Source organism: Pristis pectinata, chromosome 3 (assembly GCF_009764475.1).
Source record: "Pristis pectinata isolate sPriPec2 chromosome 3, sPriPec2.1.pri, whole genome shotgun sequence".
NCBI classification, from domain to species: domain Eukaryota; kingdom Metazoa; phylum Chordata; class Chondrichthyes; order Rhinopristiformes; family Pristidae; genus Pristis; species Pristis pectinata.
This window is the reverse complement of record NC_067407.1, coordinates 130,886,366-130,907,037: the sequence shown is the minus strand read 5'-3', so window position 1 is coordinate 130,907,037 and position 20,672 is coordinate 130,886,366. Positions and strand designations below refer to the sequence as shown.

Genomic DNA, 20,672 nt, shown 5'->3' with positions numbered 1-20,672 from the left:
CTTGTTTTGAGCAATGGCGCCCCTGGGAAAGAGGCACTGGCTGTCCACTCTATCTGTTCCTCTCAATATCTTGTATACCTCTATCATGTCTCCCCTCATCCTCCTCCTCTCCAATGAGAAACAGCTCTAGCTCCTTTAGTCTCTCCTCATAATCCATACTCTCTAATCCAGGCAGCATCCTGGTAAATCTTCTTTTGCACCCTTTCCAACGCTTCCACATCCTTCCTATAATGAGGCGACCAGAACTGGACAGTACTCTGAGTGTGGCCTAACCAGAGTTTTGTAAAGCTGCATCATCACGCAGCGGCTCTTAAACTCGATCCCACGAATTATGAAAGCTAACATCCCATAAATTTTCTTAACTACCCTATCCACCTGCGAGGCAACTTTCATGTGATCTGTGGATATGAACCCCTAGATCCCTCTGCTCCTCTACCCTGCCCAGAATCCTGCTATTTACCTCGTACTCTTGCCTTGGAGTTTGTCCTTCCAAAGTGTACGACCTCACACTTCTCTGCATTGAACTCCATCTGCCACTTGTCAGCCCAGCTCTGCATCCTATCAATATCCCTCTGCAAGCTTCGACAGCCCTCCACACTATCCACAACACTACCGATCTTTGTGTCATCTGCAAACTTGCTAACCCAGCCTTCCACCCCCTCATCTAAGTCATTAATAAATATCACAAAAAGTAGAGGTCCCAGAACCGATCCCTGTGGGACACCACTAGTCACAGCCCTCCAATCTGAATGCACTCCCTCCACCACAACCCTCTGCTTTCTACAGGTAGCCATTTTGAATCCAACAGGGCCAAGCCTCCCTGGATCCTTTGGCCTCTGACTTTCTGAAAAAGCCTACCATGTGGAACCTTATCAAATGCCTTACTAAAATCCATGGAGACCACATCCACTGCACTACCATCATCAAGCTTCCTGGTCACTGCCTCATAGAACCCTATCAGGCTTGTGAGGCAAGATCTTCCCTTCACAAAGCCAATGTACCAGGGAGATGGTAGGACGGGTCCTCGGGGACACGCTCCGCATGGCAAGATCTCAAGGAGAGCACGAGGAAGGTACCGCACAGGAAGATCCCTGGGGAGCGGAAAGGCGGGTTCTCCTTCCATCCCTCAAAGTAGCGGGCTGAGGCGAGGCGGGGAGGAGAGGGCTGGCGCTCGGCGGGCTGAGGCGGGGCGGGGCTGGCGCTCGGCGGGACGGGGCGGGGCTGGCGCTCGGCGGGCTGAGGCGGGGCGAGGCTGGCGCTCGGCTGGCTGAGGCGTGGTGGGGAGGAGAGGGCTGGCCCTCGGCGGGCTGAGAGCGGGAAAGGCGGAGGCTGGTACACGGAGGGAGGAGCCAAGCTGCCGCCGGCTGCTCGACACACAGGCTCGCACACCGGGGCATCATGACGGAGAACGGCAGCGCGGCCGGCGTGGAGTCGGAGCCGAACGGAGGGCCGTGCTGCGGCTCGGATCCGGGTGACAGGCTCCTCCTCCCCCGGCGGCGGCTGAAGGCGGCCGAGCCCGGCAACAGGGTGACGGTGGTGCTGGGCGCGCAGTGGGGTGATGAGGGCAAAGGCAAGGTGGTGGATCTGCTGGCGCAGGATGCCGACATGGTGTGCAGGTGCCAGGTAAGCGAGGCCGGCGGCGCCGGGGAGTGGTGTCGAAGCCGGGGCCTGCCGCCTCAACATGGGCCGTCAGCCCCCGCCGGCTCTGCCAGCGACCCCCGGTTTTGGCCTAGGCTCGCGGGGAGAGGAGGGGGGGAGGTAAGAGACATGGCTGGGCCGGGGGTAGTCCTGTGGCCACTTCCCAGGGCCCATTGCGGCCGGAATGAAGCAAAGCAAATTGGAGGGAATGGTAACCCTCCCGCCATCCACCCCCTCGCTTCCTCCCCCTCCCTCCTCTCCCCCCCCCTCCTCTCCCCCCCCCTCCTCTCCCTCCCCCTCCCCCCTCCCACCCTCTCCTCTCCCCCCTCCCCCCCTCATCCCCCCATCCCTCCCTCTCCTCCCCCCCTCCCTCTCCTCCCCCCCTCCCTCTCCTCCCCCCCTCCCTCTCCTCCCCCCCTCCCTCTCCTCCCCCCCTCCCTCTCCTCCCCCCCTCCCCCCCTCCCTCTCCTCCCCCCCTCCCCCCCCTCCCCCTCCTCCCCCCCTCCCCCCCTCCCCCTCCTCCCCCCCTCCCCCTCCTCCCCCCCTCCCTCTCCTCCGCCCCCCCTCCCTCTCCTCCGCCCCCCCCTCCCTCTCCTCCGCCCCCCCCCCTCCTCTCCTCCGCCCCCCCTCCCTCTCCGCCCCCCCTCCCTCTCCTCCGCCCCCCTCCCTCTCCCCCTCCCTCGCCCCCCCCTCCTCTCCCCCTCCGCCCCCCCCCTCCCTCCCTCCGCACCCCCCCCTCCCCTCCGCCCCCCCCCCCTCCTCCTCCGCCCCCCCCTCCCCTCCGCGCCCCCCCTCCCTCCCCTCCGCCCCCTCCCTCCCCTCCGCCCCCCCTCCCTCCCCTCCGCCCCCTCCCTCCCCTCCGCCCCCCCTCCCCTCCGCCCCCCCCCTCTCCCTCCTCCCCCCCCCTCTCCTCCTCCCCCCCCCTCTCTCCTCCTCCCCCCCCTCTCTCCTCCTCCCCCCCCTCTCTCCTCCTCCCCCCCCCCCTCCTCCTCCTCCTCCCCCCTCCTCCTCCTCCCCCCTCTCCCTCCTCCTCCCCCCCCTCTCTCCTCCTCCCCCCCCCTCTCTCCTCCTCCCCCCCCTCTCTCCTCCCCCCCCCCTCTCCTCCTCCCCCCCCCCTCTCCTCCTCCCCCCCCCCTCTCTCCTCCTCCCCCCCCCTCTCTCCTCCTCCCCCCCCCTCTCTCCTCCTCCCCCCCCCTCTCTCCTCCTCCCCCCCCCCTCTCTCCTCCTCCCCCCCCCCTCTCTCCTCCTCCCCCCCCCCTCTCTCCTCCTCCCCCCCCCTCTCTCCTCCTCCCCCCCCCCTCTCTCCTCCTCCCCCCCCCTCTCTTCCTCCTCCCACCCCCCTCTCTCCTCCTCCCCCCCCCCCTCTCTCCCCTCCTCCCCCCCCCCTCTCTCCTCCTCCCCCCCCCCTCTCTCCTCCTCCCCCCCCCCCTCTCTCCTCCTCCCCCCCCCCCTCTCTCCTCCTCCCCCCCCCCTCTCTCCTCCTCCCCCCCCCCCTCTCTCCTCCTCCCCCATGTGCTTCTTTTTTTTCAACGGGAGATCCACCTTATTAATTTGTTGCTTAAAGCATAGATCAGTGAAAGATGTTGTTTGCAAACCTTGCCCGTGTTTCTTCATTTGGGTTTATAATGTCCTTGGTGGGACAAGTATTTTGGGAAGGCAGCCACATGTCACTGGTTACTGGTCTGTGAGTAACAGAACCACTTCCTTTCTGCCTTCAACACTGCCCTCTCACACTTTCCAAGGCGCGGCAGTAACATTGCTTGCAAGAGAATTAGTAAAGGACTGAATTCTCCCATTAAAGAAAAAAAGTTGCTGTTTGTTTTCTGTGAAAGCGGCAGAGATGAAAGGAAATGGTATTTTCTCACCCTCGTAAAATGGTTTATTGTTTTTCTCCCCCCCCTTTCCCCCTTCACCCCCCCCAATTGAAGACTATTACCAGGATTACATGGAAAATAATTGCCTGCCTCAAAAAATATGCATGTATATTCAATTTAATGTTTTGTAGTTGGTTTATTATTGTCACTTGTATAGTGGAAAAACTTGTCTTGCATACCATTCATACAGATAAATTTGTTACACAGTGCATAGAGGTAGTACAATACAGAATGCAGAGTAAAGTGTCGTAGCTCCAGAGAGAGCGCAGTGTAGATAGACAATAATGTGCAAGGTCATAACGAGGTAGATTATGAGGTCAAGAGTCCATTTTATCGCACTAGGTCTTGTACATCAATAGTCTTATAACAGCAGGATAGAAACTGTCCTTGAGCCTGGTGGTACGTGCTTTCAGGCTTTTGTATCTTTTGGCCGATGGGCAGAATGTTGCAGTGGATCCCAAAGAGCTTGAAAAGATCAATATGAAACAAACTGATATTGAGCTATACAATGAAATTCATACAGAAAGGCCATTTGGCCCATCAAATCCATACTTGTATGAAGAACAGTCATGCCACATAGAAATAGGCCCTTTGGCCCATCAATCATCACATACCCATCGATACCAATTTCCATGTCTTGGCCATGTCCTCTACGCCCTGGTGATTCTGGTGCTCCCTTCAGACACTACTAAAGTGTTGTGAGAGTATCTGCCTTCACCACCCCCTCAGGCAGTGAGTTCTAGGTTCTACCACCACCTGGGTGAAAAAGCTCTTCCTCAGATTTCCCTGAAACCACCTACCCTTTACTTTAAATCCATGCCCCCTGGTTTTATACATCTGCTACGGGGAAAAGCTTCTCACTATCTGTCCCATCAATGCCCCTTATACTTTTGTATATTCTTTCAGGCTTCCTCTCATTGTTCTCTGCTTCAAGGAAAACTATTCCAATCTTTCCAGTCTCTCCTCATAACTCCATCCCAGGTAACATCCTGGTGAACCTCATTTGCATCCTCTCAAGTGTGATCATATCCTTTCCACAGTGTAGTGACCAGAATTGCATACAGTACTCCATCCAAAAAGTGCAGTATAATTGAACAAAAAAAGGTTCAAAATTTTAAAATTATAGGTCCACTCTCTCCAGCAGTAATGAGTCACTTTACAGTAGGTGGTCATTTGGGTGAGACATGAAGCTTGTGCAAAAGATTCAGTTGGATTGATTATAGAAGAGCAGGGAATGCTTGTGGTATCTGACCACTATTGTCACCTCATTCAGCACCCCCAGAATTAGTTTATTTGTTTGGTCATGTTCAATTTTGTTTCTAGGCTTTCCTGGTTTTTCTTGCACAACTGTGTGTTTAAAAGTAATTAATCAAGTATGAAGTATTAATGGGTGTTTCCAAGGGAGGGTTAGATGTTAGTGAATGTGTATGACTTCAAAGTGAATGATGCATTTGGCTTTCAAAGTGGGGGAAAAGTATCACCAGGACTTGACATAGCAACCTTTAAGCACAGAATTTGGTGCTGGAATATGCTATACCAATAAAGGATACTATAGGAATTAAACAGTAAATTGGTTTCGAATCAGCCAGCCAGATTTTTTTTTAATGTTTATTCAATGTTTTAGCATCTGGGCATTGCTGGCAAGATCAGCATTTGTTGCCCATCTCTAATTGCCCTTGAGAAGATCATGGTGAGCCTCTTCCTTGAACTGCAATCCCTGTGGAGTAAATGGTCCCACAAGGCTGTTGGTTAGGGAGTTCCAGAACTTAGACCCAGTGGCGATGAAGGATCAGCGATATATTTCCAAGTCAGGATGGTGTGTGACTTTTGAGAGGAACCTGTCCTTGTCCTTTCTTGGTGGTGGAGTTATAAGTTCGGGAGGCACTGTTGGACTTGTGAGGATGCTAGAATAATTCACGGACAAACTTTTCTGGCTCTTGTTGAATTGAGGCAATACCACCATATTTAAAAATAGTGAATGATTCCTTACACTTATTAACTCCATTTAACATCATCATGTACTGGCACTTACCTGGCTAAAACTTCTATCACATGCAGCCTGTGAAAATTTGTATAACCATCGGAGTTACTGTATCTCATTTGTTAATATCCCTCAAGAGCACCTTGACTGATCCTGTGTGTGACTTCACTTGGTGAATCTGGTGAGAATAATGGATGGAGTAGTGTGGATTTTAGAGTCATCTTTGTTTCAAGTGAATTCATCTTGAAGTGAGCTGCATTAGTTGCTGTTTTGGAATTAATCTGCACTGCAAGTTATGCTTCAGAAGCGCTTATTTTCCTGACCTGGTTATATTTAAGAAGACACGCAACACATTTTCTGAATTGAGATTGATTCCTTTGTTAAATCACAGGCTAGTACACTAAACACAAAAGAGATCAGCCTGGTAGTGTTACTTTATAGTAGGCGAAAGAAGTAAAACCTAGGCGGATAATGCTATGTTTCTTTTGACCCATAGCAACTAGTCAAAACTGTCAACAAAATAAACAACAGCTATTCTGAAGTTTAATATATGCTGTCACTCAGCAACTGTTGATCTTTTTATCTTTTTATCTTGAAGAAAATATTTTTCTTCAAGCACAAAATAGAGCTCCCAAAACTCCACAGAACAAATGGTCAATTCAAGTCTTCTTCCAACAAGGCACTGATATTCACATGTTCTGAAATGGTTACTGAAAGTGGGGCCAATTATCTTCTCCCTCTTTCAAGGTAACCTTGATGGTGAAATACGCTTTGGCTGCAGGAACAGGTGACGGATCAAGTCACCTGTCACTACATTTTGAGTTGTGTTGCATTTAGCTTGCTGGAACTGCTACATGAAACAGTTTAACGGTAGACATGACTGCTGGTGCTGTAGAATTGCCTATTTTCATTGTTCAGATTCTGTGCACAGGTAATACCTCTGCCCTTGTTTAGAAAAATGTCACCACCTTGATATTGTGTAAGACTTGTACATGAGGGGACAGGGTGGTGTGGCTCTGCTGTTTTCAGCAAATCAAGCAAGGTCATTTGACCCATGTAGCTGGCTCTTTTGAAAGAGCTGTCAAAAATTAGTCCCACTTCCCTGTTGTTTTCCATAACCTTGCATTTAAAAATAGCATGCAATTTGTTACATGTACTAATTCTTTTGAACATCGTGATTTACTGACGTTCATTGGGGATTGAATCTTTATAAACTGTGGTATTAGTAAATTGACATACATCCCAACCCCAAGTGGATTCTTCTATTCCCTGTAAGTACTAGTCCACAGTGCAAAGTTACTCATATACTTCAGAATCAGATTAGTCAGATACTTGGAATGGATATTCTGAGTTGGGTGATAACAGGCATAACACAAACCAAAGGAAAGCATCAGTGCTTGAGTAGAAGATAGTCTTTTTAAAAACGAATGTTTAAATACATTACCAAGTTGATGGCAGAGTAGTCGAAATTGTTCCTTGTCTTCAGGGATCATTTGATGGAGAGTGGAAGCATGTTCCATTTACAGATCACTCCCTTCATAAGATTGGCAATTCTGGCATTGGTGTTTTTGTAAAATTTAAATATAGCTTTTCACTACAGTAACTCTCTGACTCTTTTCGACATTGGTTATTGCTCAAAAAAGAGGCCAGAACCCCTTTTCCTCAGGTGCCTTATCGACAAAAACACGTCCATTTAGCTTTGATTTTATCTAAAGGTAGAAGTGTGAGAGTACACATGCTTACCTGTTTGGGCATAAAGTTATAAGATATTTCAACACATTATGATTTCCCACAATCTCTGCATTCTTAGTGGCTGGATAATGTAAATCACTGTTGGTCCACAGTAATATTGCTTCTTGCTCCTTTTGCTGGAGAGACCAAGTACTCAGTTGTTGTGTTTTGAGCCATTGATTTGCTAGAATCTATACCTTGGGTACTGGAGTGGCTATCTTTTTTCCCTGATTTTCATAATTTTACCTTTCTCATAAGCTTATAGTCATAGTTTATGCACAGCAGAGCTTCTCTGTTAGACCTGCATGTGTGCCTATTCTAACACGCTTCTCTGCAAGAGTATTTGAGAAGTTGCTTTAAAGGAAAGGTAAGATTAGCCACATCCCCCACTTAGTAGTTTAGACATCATAGTCCCACTGTAGACACTAGTCTCCAAATGACAGTGTCACCTGAGACCAGCTTATCAAACTGAATTATAAATATTAGCTGTGGCTTCAAAATACCTGGAGTTCTCTGATCCTCAAACCATAAGAAGCTGGAATGTTGTTGGTTAAATGTGTGTTAAAATATGTGGGTTGAATATGAACTGTACGAATGGTATACAAGACAAGTTTTTCACTATACTTCAGTACATGTGACAATAATCCAATTACTGATTATTGGAGTTAAATGTTTGTATGTGTTTTTAATGGTGGCCCAATAATTAAAACTTTAAATCAGTCAGGTTTTAGTGTTCTACAAAATGCTAGTAATTACTTTCAAGATTGCAATTTGTCAATTTTGCCAGCAAAATTGCCAATAAGTGCTTGCTTTGTATTTTAAAGGATATGGCCTGCTACTTTCATGTGAAAGTTGTTGGTTGTACTTTGGTATCCAGTCATCCATTTTAAATGTTTACTCATTTATATTCTAAGGCTGCATCAGTAAGTCAGTTTAAATAAAAGCTGATTGCCTTAATGTTTTTACTGAAACTTGTCCAGGCGCATATTTATTTGTGAAATATTTCCATCCTGTGTAATAGTGCAGCATAAAGTTGGGCCTTATTCCATTCCAAAAAATGTTCTGATAACAGTTCACAAAAGCTGTGTAAAACACAAATCTGCATTGGGGCTTATTTCTTCCTTTCTTCTTTGCTGTATTAAAATTTAGGCCCCAGTCGGAATTATTTTCTAATTATGTCAGGATCTCAAAACAGTTAATATGTCCTCGCTCTTTATCTTTTGCTATTACCCAAGTCTTCTTTATCCCTTGTGACCTCTTGCACTATTTTCTATTCTGCGGCTGTGCTACAGTGAAAATCTTGATTATTCACTTCGGTAACTGAAGGTAACCTAGGGCTAAATTCCTAGAGTGATTCTGAGAAACCTGTTCTTGTCACCTAGTGATAGATTCCATGAACGACTTTGGCAAGATGTTGATTGTGGCTGTAGTCACTCTTTAACTTGTATTGACCTGTAGATGCAGGAACTGAGCAATAGAAAGCAAATTAGCGAATAAAAATTTGAATTGCTTTTGGAATAAGTACTTGAGTCTTATGGACCATCAAGATATAACTTAACCTCCTGTTCAGTTTAATTAAAATGTGTATGTTATTTTGCACAGCTATTTTATCACTAATCCCCACATTCCATGAATCAACAATTCCCATACCCTTCTCAGGGGCCACCAATCACTCGCAGGTTTGGGGTTCATCCTTGCAGATTCTGCTGACACAAATGAGGATGCCAGTATTTATCAGTGTAGCTTTGAAGGTTTCATATCCAGGATGAGGTATGATATGGACTTTCTATTGCTAGACTTTTGCAAAGCTAGCTCCCAAACAGATCTGATAGGTGGCCTTTGAGTTGGAACTATGCAAACTTGTCAAGGATGCTCCATCATTTGGTTGAGTTGTTTGTTTGTGAGATAGAAGGGAAATTGAGGGAGATGCTTGAGAGGCAAGAATCTTTATTTCTGGAACAGAGCAGACCCTTGTTCATTTTCCTGTCGCAGAAACACTCTGCAGATAAAGGCAGTAGATGTGCAGAAGCTGGTAGAGGTACAAATAAAAAGTCAACAGCAGAAGTGAGAGAGACGAGATTCTGCAGATGCTGGAATCTGGAACAACACAAAAAATGCTAGAGGATCTCAACAGGTCGGGCAGCATCAATGGAGAAAAACAGTCGACATTTCGGGTCGAGATCCTTCATCAGGACTCAATGAAATGGGAGATCTGTTCTTGGCCTCAACACTTTTCTGTTTGTTTCACCTAACCCACGACTCTTCCACAGTCCAACTGTTTATCAATCATAGCCGAGAATATATTCAATGACTCTGCCTCCACAGCTTTTTGGATAGAGAATTCCAAAAGTTCATGACCCTCCAGGAAATAATTATTCCTCATCTCCATCTTAAATGGGAAACCTCTTATTCCAGAACAGTGCTTCCAAATTCAGCTTTTTCCCATGAGGGGAAATGTCGGCTCAGCCCCCTCAGAATTGTATGCTTCAGAATGCTCTCAGCTCCAATAAGATCCTAATTATCTCACCTATTCATGTTCCATCACAAGAATCAACCAGATGAACTGTTCTTGAACTGTCTCCAGTGCTAATATATATTCTCTTAAGTAAGGAAGCCAATATTATGTACAATACTCCAGGTGTGGGTTTAACAATACCCCATACAGTTGTAGTAAAATTTCCCAAATATTATGCAACATCCCTTTTGTAATTAGCTGCCTTCCCTGTTCCAGCTGCCTTGCTAATTACTTATTGTACCCCCATGCTAACTTTGTGTTCCATGTGCGAGGACAGCCGGATCCCCCTGTAAACAGCATTCTGTACTTACATCATTTGAAGTGTATTCTGCTCTTCCATCACTCCAGATTTTTACCCACTTACTTAACCTATTCATAACCCATTAAAAATCTTTGTGACCAACTTGTGCTAGCTTTTCCATATACTTATGTGTAGTACACTTGCTCCTCCATCTAAGTCACGAATATAAGTTGTAAATAGTTGAGTACTCATTCCTGTGTTCCCCCATTAGTTTGTCAATTTCAAATTGACCCATTTATACTGGCTTTCAATTTCTGTTAGTTAGCTAATCCACTGATATTGCTCCCTGTTCTATGTGCTCTTGCATGGTATTTTTTGATGTCATTTTTTTATTGAGTGTCTTTATAAAATCCAAATCCACTTTATTCCCTTTATCCACAGCTGTTTACATCCTCCAAGGGTTCTGATAAATTTTTAAAACATTTTTTTCTTTCATAAACTGAAATTAACTTTATTTTATAATTATCCAAATGTTTTGGTGCTACTTCATTGATAACTGATTCCACCATTTTCCCAAAGACAGATGTTCATTTAATTGGCCTGTAGTTTCCTGCCACCTTCTTCCTTTCTTGAATGGGGCATTACCCTTACAATTTTCCAATCTGCTGGAACAGTTCCAGAATCTGGGGTATGTTGAAAATAAATGTTACTTTTATTTTTTAACAAATACACTAAGATGCAGTCCATCAGGTCCAGGGGACTTAACCAGCTGTTAGCCCCATTAGTTTACATGGTACTTTTTAATCCAGTGACAGTTGTTCCACCCACCATTGTCCTTTGTAATTTCCCATTTATTGGGATGCTTTTAGTGTCATCTGCTGTGAAGATGGATACGAGATATTTGTTCATTTCTTCATTTCCTATAATGAATTTCCCAGTCACATCTTGTTTGGGACATTTACTTTAGCTAAAAACGAACTGCTGAAAGAACTCAGTGAGTCAAGGCACCATCTGTAGAGGGAAGTGGACAGTTGATGTTTCGGGACAAGACCCTTCATCTGGACTGAGTGTAGAGGGGATGTAGCCAGTATAATGAGGTGAGGGGAAGGGGTGGGGCAAGAGCTGGCAAGTGATAGTTGGATCCAGGTGATGAGGGTCGATTGGCAGACGGAATCGGGTGGGGGAGGGAAGGGTGGAGATGGTGACAGAGGCTGGGAGGTGATAGGTGGAAGCAACCAAGGGCTGCTGATGGTGGCATCTGATAAGTAAGGAAGATGAAGAGGAACCAGGTCAGGGAGGTATGGTGGGAACAGTGGGGGTGATGGGCAGATGGAGTAGGTGGGAGAGGGAAATGGAACTGCGAGCTGGGGCAGGGTGGTTTGGAAAGAAGGGTGTGTGTGAGGTGGTCTGTGTAGATCAGAAGGGGAGAGAGACAGGGACAGAGGGGTTATTTGAAATTGGGGAATTTGGTGTACATGCTGTCAGGTTGTAGACTGCCCAGGTGGAATATGAGGTGCTGTTCTTCTAGTCTGAGTTTGACCTCACCCTTGCATTCGCTTTAGCTACCCTCTGTGACAAATGTACAGAACCTCTTCCTTTCTGTTTTTATAATTCTTGCTAATTTATTCTGATTTTTCCTCTTTTTTTCTTGATCTCCTTTGCTGGTTTCTTAAGTTTTCCTAATCTTCTGGACTGCTGCTGATGTTCACATTATTTGCTTTGTCTTTCACTTTGATACCATCTTTAAATTCCTTTAGCTGCATATGAATGGATCATCCTTCTTGTACAGGCTTTATTCTCAGTCGAATAAAGTTGAGAATTATGAATTATTTCTTTAAATATTTCCCATTATTTAACTGCCATCTATTTTTAATTTGTTTTCCTAGTCTCTTTTACGCAGCTCTGCCCTGATTATCTAGAATTGCGTGTATTTAAGTTTGGGCCTTTCGTTTAGGGTTTCAGGTTTTTCATTCAAACTGAATGAGATTTTGCCATTTTATGACCACTCAGATCATTTACTTTGAGATCTTTAGATCTGATCATATGCAAAGAATTGGGATTAAAGTCAGCTGTTGCCTGACTGTTTCTACAACAAAGTGTTCTAAGATACTGTCCCAAGTACACTCCATGAATTCATCTTTGTGACTACCTTTGCCATTAAATTTGTCTAATCCACGTAGAAATTAAAGTTGTCTATGATTAATTCAGTTAGTAGTATAGTTAGTTGGGAATCTGTAAGCTATCATTAGTGCCTGCCTTCTCTTGCAGTTTCCTCCTTTCACCCAAACTTATTCTCCATTTTAATCTTGCAATTCAAAGTCATTTTCCACCACAGTATTGATTGTGTCCTTTATCAACAGAGCAATCCCACCCACTTACTTTTCTGCCTGTCTTTATGAATTGTGAAATACCCTTATTTCGTTATGAAAACATGTCTTTGTAATGGCTATCAGATAATAATTCATTTCTTTTTGTGCTATCACTTCATTCCTTTTGTGCTATCACTTCATTCATCTCATTACAAATAGAGTGTGCATTCAGATGAACTTCAATTTTGGTCTTTTCACCAATTTTCCCTCAAATTGACTATTGCAGTTGTAGTCCATGTTTGTATGTTCTATTGCTTCCAGTCATAGTCTGGTTATCATTCCCATATCGCTACTATGTACAATAGTTTTGTCCCATCTTTAACTTCCTAAACTTCCCCATCTCCTGAACTCTTTACCACCACCTCTGACATTTTAGTTTCAAGCCTTAGTTGTTTTACTTGTCAGTACCCTGGTAAGTGAACCCCAATGCAATTGAATAGCTCCCTCTTTTTCTTCCAATACAGGTACTGTGCATTGTGAATTGAAGCCCAGTTCTCCCTCTGAATTATGTATTCAGTTTTTCTGATCTGACAGACTTATTACCAATTTATACATTACAGGTAGTGATCCAGTCATATTTATAAAACACTACTGTAGTTGTAACCAAATGTGTAAGCTGTTTAAATTCCATTTTGATCAGGATGTGGAGAGTAAATGGAGAGAGTATTGATTTGTGGACTAATTTTGTGTTATACTGCTGTAGCCTATGAACTCTATTTTAAAGCATAAACATATAAAACAGTACATTGTCATAAAATTACTGAGACTTTGTTACAGTTGTCGTAATTTAGTGACACAGGTAATATGCTTTCTCAGATGGGCGCAAGAGATCCCATGTCACTGTTGTGAAGTTGTTCCTGGAGCCCTGACCAATATTTCATCCCTTGATTGTTTTGTTTAAAACCAGGTTTCCTCACCATTTTGATGTTGTTAGTTAAAACTTAGTGTATGTAAATTCCTTTTTGATTTCCTGCATTATGGCAGTGACCACATTTCAAAAGTATTCTGTTAGCTATGAAAAATGTGAAAGGGAAGTAAGAATGCTACATTAATGTGAGTTGTTTTTAAAGTGTAACAGTAATTTTCTAATTTCAAAAATATGAATAATACAGAATATGGTGCCTTTTTTTAGTACAAACTGTTTCATTCCATTTATGTTACATCTGCATGACATTAATTTTCCTTTACATACATTTGTTGAGCAAACAGGTCCAACTGTTTCTTTACCCAGATTCCAGCCCCTCCCTATGAAAGGGCGGGAGGAGCCCTGAACTATGGGGCTTTACCCATAGAGCAGGTAGCAATGGCATCAACAAGCTTCAGTATTCCCTCAGCACATAGTCCTGGACTTCGGGGTGTGCTGGTCCCTAGCATTTGGTCATTAACCACTCATTGCGCTTAAAGACCGAAGGGCAGTCATTCATTGAGCTGATGAACTTCCAGCAGCAGTTGATATTTGTCTAAGTCTGATTCCCTAGGAATGGCCAACTGTTACACAGCTGTTTGGGATGAACCTCAACAAAGTCCCTGCATCTTTTTACAGGCCTGCTTGGAAAATGCATATTTTAGAAATAGAGTGGTAATGTTTTCACTCCCGACACAGCCTCTAGGACTGAGGTTCTGGCTGTATGAGAAGGGCCTACTCACCACCAGCCAAGCAATGTCATGGTGCTTGTTTGAAAGTTTTGGTAATGAGGGATTTTGCTAAATCACTAATATGCTGGTTAGGGAACTATTCAGTAGGATCCATTGTCTCTTTTTCCTGCAGCATGCATGCAGATCATTGCCTGATTGACTTGTGGCCTAAGGTGTCCTTTCTGTGTAGTGCTTTCTGAGATACAGGTGGTAAAGTACATTCCAGCTGGAAGGAACATACTGTGGCAATGAGGCCAGACCTATCCTGTGCAACACTGGGGACAGATCGAACCTCAACTTGGTATTTTTGTACCCAGGGTCTATTTACATTGTTATGCAGCTACATAAAAGGTAGCCATCAGGATAAGGTTGAGTATATTTTGGCCTTCCCTTTCCTTGGATTTTCTCTAGAAACATGTATGCCACGTTTCTGCAGACACAATTCATTTTTCAAACTCCAGATAAACAAGAATACGACTCAGTAACTTGCTATTGTAGAGGCGTAGTAAATGGGCCACACGTGCATGATATACACTAACAACAAGACCACTTCTCGTTTGATGACAATATTTTGTTTCACAATCAAGAGGGGATTTGTTGCCAGGATATCGGTTGTAATAGTAATGCCTACTATTTATTACCCTTTCTTAAATGACTGTGGCATTTGTTCCATTGGTGGTGGTATGGTCTAGGTTACTTGTCACAGTAAACATAGCTAAAACTATTTTTCAGACCAATATTGAGCAAAGCCACAAAAGTTTCATGGCTATATCTATTATTTTGGTTATGTATGTTCTATGTCAACTTATTCTTTGCAGGGCAGTATTCTATCAGGGTGGAAGATTCACCTTGTCAAGGTGTGGTCCTCAATATTTAAGTGTAATTGAAACAGCTTGCTTGTATTTTGGTATGGATAGCTATGGCAAAAGTTTGTTATTGCAATGTAGAAAGCAGCAATTCTGCCTATCAGGTGCACACTGATATTCAGTAGAGCTATCCCATGTCCCATTCCACTTCTCCTTAGTTCCTGTGGCCCACAACTTATTCTCTCATGACCATTTACTTCCTCTTTGATGTCCTTTCTTGACACTAAGGGGTAATTTGCATTGGTCGGTTAACCTACCAGTATGTCTTTAGAATGTGGGTAAACTGGAACACTCACCAGAAACCCATGCAGTCATAAGAATGACATACAGACTTAAGATGGCATCCGAGGTCAGGATTGAACCCAGATCCCTGGGACTGTGAGGAAACAACACTAAATGCTGTGCCACAATGCCATACTGTAAATTATATATATAATGTTTGGAAATAGTGATCCAAAATGATAGGAAATAACCACATTAAAGTAGCTTAAAACTGAATTTAAAATTTTATGGTTCATGTGTTGCTGAAGTATGTTCATACCATCAAGTATGAACAAAAGCAGATTGTAAACTTGACTGAAAGGCTTGGATGTGATCTTTGTGTGATTTGTTAGACTCCATATTTCCTGTCATCAGCCTCTGGAACAGAAGAATATGTGATCTGTTGCATTCTTCTTGACTTGATGCAAGTATGGATTTGGTTCAGGAATTCCCCACCACCCGTAGTCATTGTGCAGGTGATGGGAGTTAGAACTTTTTCTATGCTGAAGTCTTAACTCCAATTGCCGTATTTAGTGGCTGGAAATAGCTAACTACTCTATTTTAGCACACACAAAATGCAGGAGGAACTCAGCAGGTCAGGCAGCATCTATGGAGGGAAATAAACAGTTGACGTTTCAAGTCAAGACCCTTCATCAGGACTGGAACGGAAGAGGGCAGAAGCCAGAATAAGAAGGTTTGAGGAGGGGGAGGAGCACACGCAGGCAGGTGAGAGGGGGAAGGTAGGTGGGTGGGGGAGGGGGGATGAAAGGGAGTGATGTAAGAAGCTGAGAGGTGATAGGTAGAAGAGGCAAAGGGTTGAAGGAGGAGGAATCCGGTAGAAGAGGGGAGTAGACCATGAAGTAAAGGGAAGGAGGTAAGGAATAGATGGGAAGGTCATGAGGGGCGGGGGAGGGGAAAGAGAAGGGGTGAGGGGGCCAAAGGAATGAGGGATGACAAGGGGGGGGAGGGGAGGGGTTACTGGAAGTTAGAGAAATCGATGTTGAGGCCATCAGGTTGGAGACTCCCAAGGTGGAATATGAGGTGTTGTTTCCTCCAACCTGCATCTGGCCTCAGCATGGCAGTAGAGGAGGCTGTGGATAGACACGTCAGTATGAAGTGGGATGTGGAATTGAAGTGGGTGGCCACCAGGAGATCTCTTGCTTTTGTGGCGGACAGAACAAGGGTGGCTCGATGAAGCAGTCACCCAACCTGTGTCGGGTCTCGCCTATGTAGAGAAGGCCGCACCGGATGCAATAAGTGACACCCTCGGATTCACAGGTGAAGCGAGGGCCATGAATGGTGGTGAGGGAGGAGGTGTAGGGACAGGGAATGTGTCTGTGTAACCACTCTATTTTGACAGTTTGTCTTGAATGTTATACTTTAGTCCATGCACTTCAGTTGTAGTGATTGGACTTGGGTCCAACGTCAAACGTGTTCTTAGGTTCTGCCTTAATTGCACATGTTTGCAAGGCAAAGTACCCTTCAAGAGACTATTCCTGTCCTCAAAAGGCCAAGAGGGAAGCAGTCATGTGGACCATGTTATATTTCTATTGTAATGGTCCTGTCTTTTTCCTTCCAATTTCTTCGGAGGTCTCTTGTCCTGTCATTGTCATGGTGTGTACTTTCAGAAAACCCTCCAAGTTCATTGAATGATCTATACATCCTTTTGAGTTCAGAAATGCATGCTCGGTACATTCTACTTGACTGTTGAATGTGTACTAATCTTATGGTTCTGTAAATTCCTGTTGAACATTTGCGTCATAACTTCCCCATTTCTTCCTTTCCAATCAAGCATTTAATGTTGTTTTCTCTCTGTGCCCATAAAATATTATTTGCAAAGGATATATATCTGGGTCAAGTATTTCATACATGCTGGTAGACAGGATCTTCATTCATCCTCTCCCACAACAATACAATCCTGCGTTTAAAATGTCAGACCAGCTTGTGCCCACGGTTTATGGAGTGGGAGTTGAACATCCATCTGAGCCAGCAGGTGGGATAGATTTAAGCCACAGCACTACATGTTGTCTTGTCCGATGAGCCTGTACCATTGATTGAGAACTGCAGTTCATAACTGAAAAAGCATAGAAGACCATAACTTAGTTGCATTGTCGTAGATGCAGTCATCTCGAGGTGGCAAAACTAATTTAAATAGAATCTTGAGCATTAGAAATCTGTTGGTGGCACTGGGACAAAAGAGGGCGTTCACAAATCTTGCCAAAAGGAACTTGCACATTCTTTTTTAAGAAAGGAGTCTCTGCTTTTCCACAAAAACTATTTAGTTACCTAAAATTGTGTTTAAAATACTGACTTCTTGCATGCACTGATGGTATTCTTGCTTTTTGGACGATCTCTGAATTAAATGAACCACCTTTAGAAAAACATGTAAAGTGTAAATATTTCTGTTCAGCTTTGATGAAGCTTGGAATTAACTTTATAAAAACACTCAACTTATTTATCTCTGTTTATAGCTTTCTCACTTTACCTAAAGATTTGCAGGCTACATTTTAATACAAATGCCATCAGAATTCATTTTAATTTTCTTTCTTTTGACAGCAAGGTTGTGATTTGAAACCTAGTCTGATGTTTGTGTGTGATTTAGGGTAACATTCCAGGGCAGGACTAAAGTAGTGTGCCTCTGATGGACATTAAAGATCCTAAGGGCACTATTCAGAGGAACAGTGTCTCCTGTCCAGCATTCCTCCCACAGTCAAAACCAACAGTATTAGATTAACTCGTACATAATTTTCCGGTTTGTGGGAACTTGGTGTATGCAGAATGGTTCTTACACTTATAACTCATTCTTGTCTGCCTTCCTCTCGGCTGTAAAAAATTTCCATTGAAATGGAATGGGCTCACAGAGCAACCACTAGTGGAACTTGGCCAGGATCCATGAAGTAGATTATTCCAGCTTTGTGTGTTGGGGAATTTCAGCACGTTTGTGCTCAAATTGTGGACTCCATGCAGAATCAAATAGTGGAATTTACCAAGATCAGTGGGTTGCAATCTGTCAGCAAGAAGGGATGTGCGTGCACTGAAATGTTCCCAACCTGCTTCATAGGGCAGTTATAGTATGAGGAGGTCATTTGACCTATCGGGTCTCATGGCATTGGAAGAGCAGTGTCACTACCCAACCCTCTCCCTAGAGCCCTGCATCTTTCTCCTCTTTCAAGTACTTTTCAAATTTGTTGAAATTGTGCCTTATCTGATGACCACATTGAATAGAGTTATGGAATAAATACAGAAAATAGTGAAGTTACTTGGGTCAGGTGGCATCTGAGGAAAGTTGATGATTCAAGTCAATGATGTTTCATCAGAAGTGGAATTTTTTTTTTGAAGAGAGGAACTAGTCTTAAGATGGAGTAATGGGGAGAAGAAGAGGAGGGAATTAAAGGAAAGATCTGTGACAGGATGGAAGGCAGAGCAGATTGAATGACAAAGTGGTGATGGTGTTGAGGAAAAAGAAGTAATGAGGCAAGTACTTCATCTCTGAGGTGTAAATGAAAAGAAGTAGAATCATTAACATTATGGAACTTGCCAAGGGAATACTGGAAGTCTAAAATAGAATTGCTGCTGTATAAACTCGTTGAACTTAATCTTGAGTCCAGTAGGTGTGACGAGCCTTGTTGGAAGATGTGATGCTTCCTCAAGCTTGTGTTGAACTTCATTAGAACAGTGTAGGAGACCAAGGATGGACAGGTCAGGGTGAGATTGGGATGGAGAAACAAAGTGACATGCAACTAGAAACTTGGGACCGTGCTTGAAGACTGAATTGGAGGTGTTCTCCTAAATCCTGTGTTCTGTGGTAGAGTTTGGTTTGGGATAGGTGGGACTAGGAGATGGAGGAGTAAGGAAGAATTACCAGAAGTCCCCCAAATAAACTTGCTGGCTGTAGGAGGGGGAAAGGAGTTGGATATGGAGTAGCTATAAAGTGATAATTCACTAGAAACATGACTGGACCAACTACATAAACACTGTGACTGTAAGAACAGGTTTGGGGCTTGCTAATTCCATGGGGTATGACCTAAAGACTTCCCCCATGTGTAAACCTGCCAGGAGTGTAATGCAAAGTTCTCCATTTTACTGGATCAGTACAACTCCAACAGCACTTGGGAAACCCAACATGTAATGTGGAGCAAAACAGCTTGCTTGATTGGCACCTCATTTTCCCACCATACATGTTAACTTTCTTCCATCACCTGCAGTTACTCAGCAAGACATAATCTCCTAAACATGCAGCCTCAGTCACTGATAACAATACCTTCGCCAAGTTCTACCAGAAGTGATATAAAATGTACTGGCAGGCTCTTCATTGCTGGCTCAAAGTCAGAGAACTGTTTGCCCAACGGTATTGTGGGACTGCCTTCAAAAGGAATGCAATGTTTTGAGAAGGGCTCAGCACCACCCCCTATGAGGGAAATCAGGTTGGACACTAAATACTGGCTTTGCCAGCAACTGCCACATCCCTTGAGAAAATAAAAGAAGCTGTGTTATGAATTCCAGGTTGCATATTTCAGTGCAAACAAGGTTTATAAGACCTTTTTAGTTTTTCATGTTGGATTTTTTTTGGTGTTGTACAAGTATTTAGTTACATGCTAGACTCAGAATAAATTAATCGGGCAAACTGATTCCACATTCCAGCTTGTCCTCTCTCATTTTAACACATTTACAAATCATGAGTCTTATCTGAGCTGCATATTCTCTTTGAGTAGGTTGTCTTTTGGGAAAAGCTTGGACAAGCTAAGTTTGGTCTGCTGGAGTATAGAAGATTTACACAACTGGATTGAAACACAAGATCCTGAGAGATCCATGAAATATCCTCTCCACAGGCCCTCTGGCCTTACCATATCCATATTGATTATCAGGTACCAACGTATGCTAATCCCATTCATCAGTACTCAGTCTGTAGCCGTCTGTGTCTTGGCCATTTAAGTACTCATCTAGATACTTAAACGTTGTGGGGGTATCTGCCTCCATCAGCCACTTGGGCAGTGCATTCCAGATTTCAACCACCCTCAGTAAAATGTTCTACTTCAGATCCCCCTGTAAACCGCTTACCCCCTTGCCTTACATTTCTTTTACAATCTGTGCTGTCTATGGCCTCATTTCCTTTTCCCTTTTGTGAGAGTTCTAGAACTAGCAATCTCTTTTCTTAAAAAAAAGGAGCCATCCATTTAGGGCAGAGTGTCATGAGTCCCAATTTGTAACTCTCCCTAAGGGTGGCGGAAGCAGACCCATTGAATTATTTTAAGGCACAGGCAGATAGATTCTTGATAACAAGAGGATGAAGGTTACCACAGGTAAACAGGAATGTGGATAAAGTCTCATCAGCCAAGACCTTATTGAATGGCAGAGCTTAAGGGACGGAGTGGCCTGCTCTTGCTTCCAACCTGTCTATTTATTGGCTCCAATCCAAGTATGATGGATTTTCATACACTTTGTCAATTGACACCATTCAAATGGATTTCAGCAATACAACTGAAACCAAATGATTTGTCACGTGAACGGTTTAACTCTCCAGTTAAAGTACACTACTGCTAACAATCTGCTGAATTTCAGTT

General features: G+C 44.2%; 1 protein-coding gene across 1 annotated transcript in view; it reads left to right on the top strand.

Annotated features, from left to right (window-relative positions):
• The first annotated feature begins 1,173 nt into the window (after positions 1-1,173).
• Positions 1,174-20,672, top strand: part of adss2 (adenylosuccinate synthase 2) — a 98,937-nt gene continuing 79,438 nt past the window's right edge. Inside the window, exon 1 of the mRNA XM_052012962.1 lies at positions 1,174-1,623. Within this exon, the coding sequence (XP_051868922.1) occupies positions 1,399-1,623 (225 nt within the window). The 5' untranslated portion in view covers positions 1,174-1,398. The remainder of the gene's footprint in view (positions 1,624-20,672) is intronic.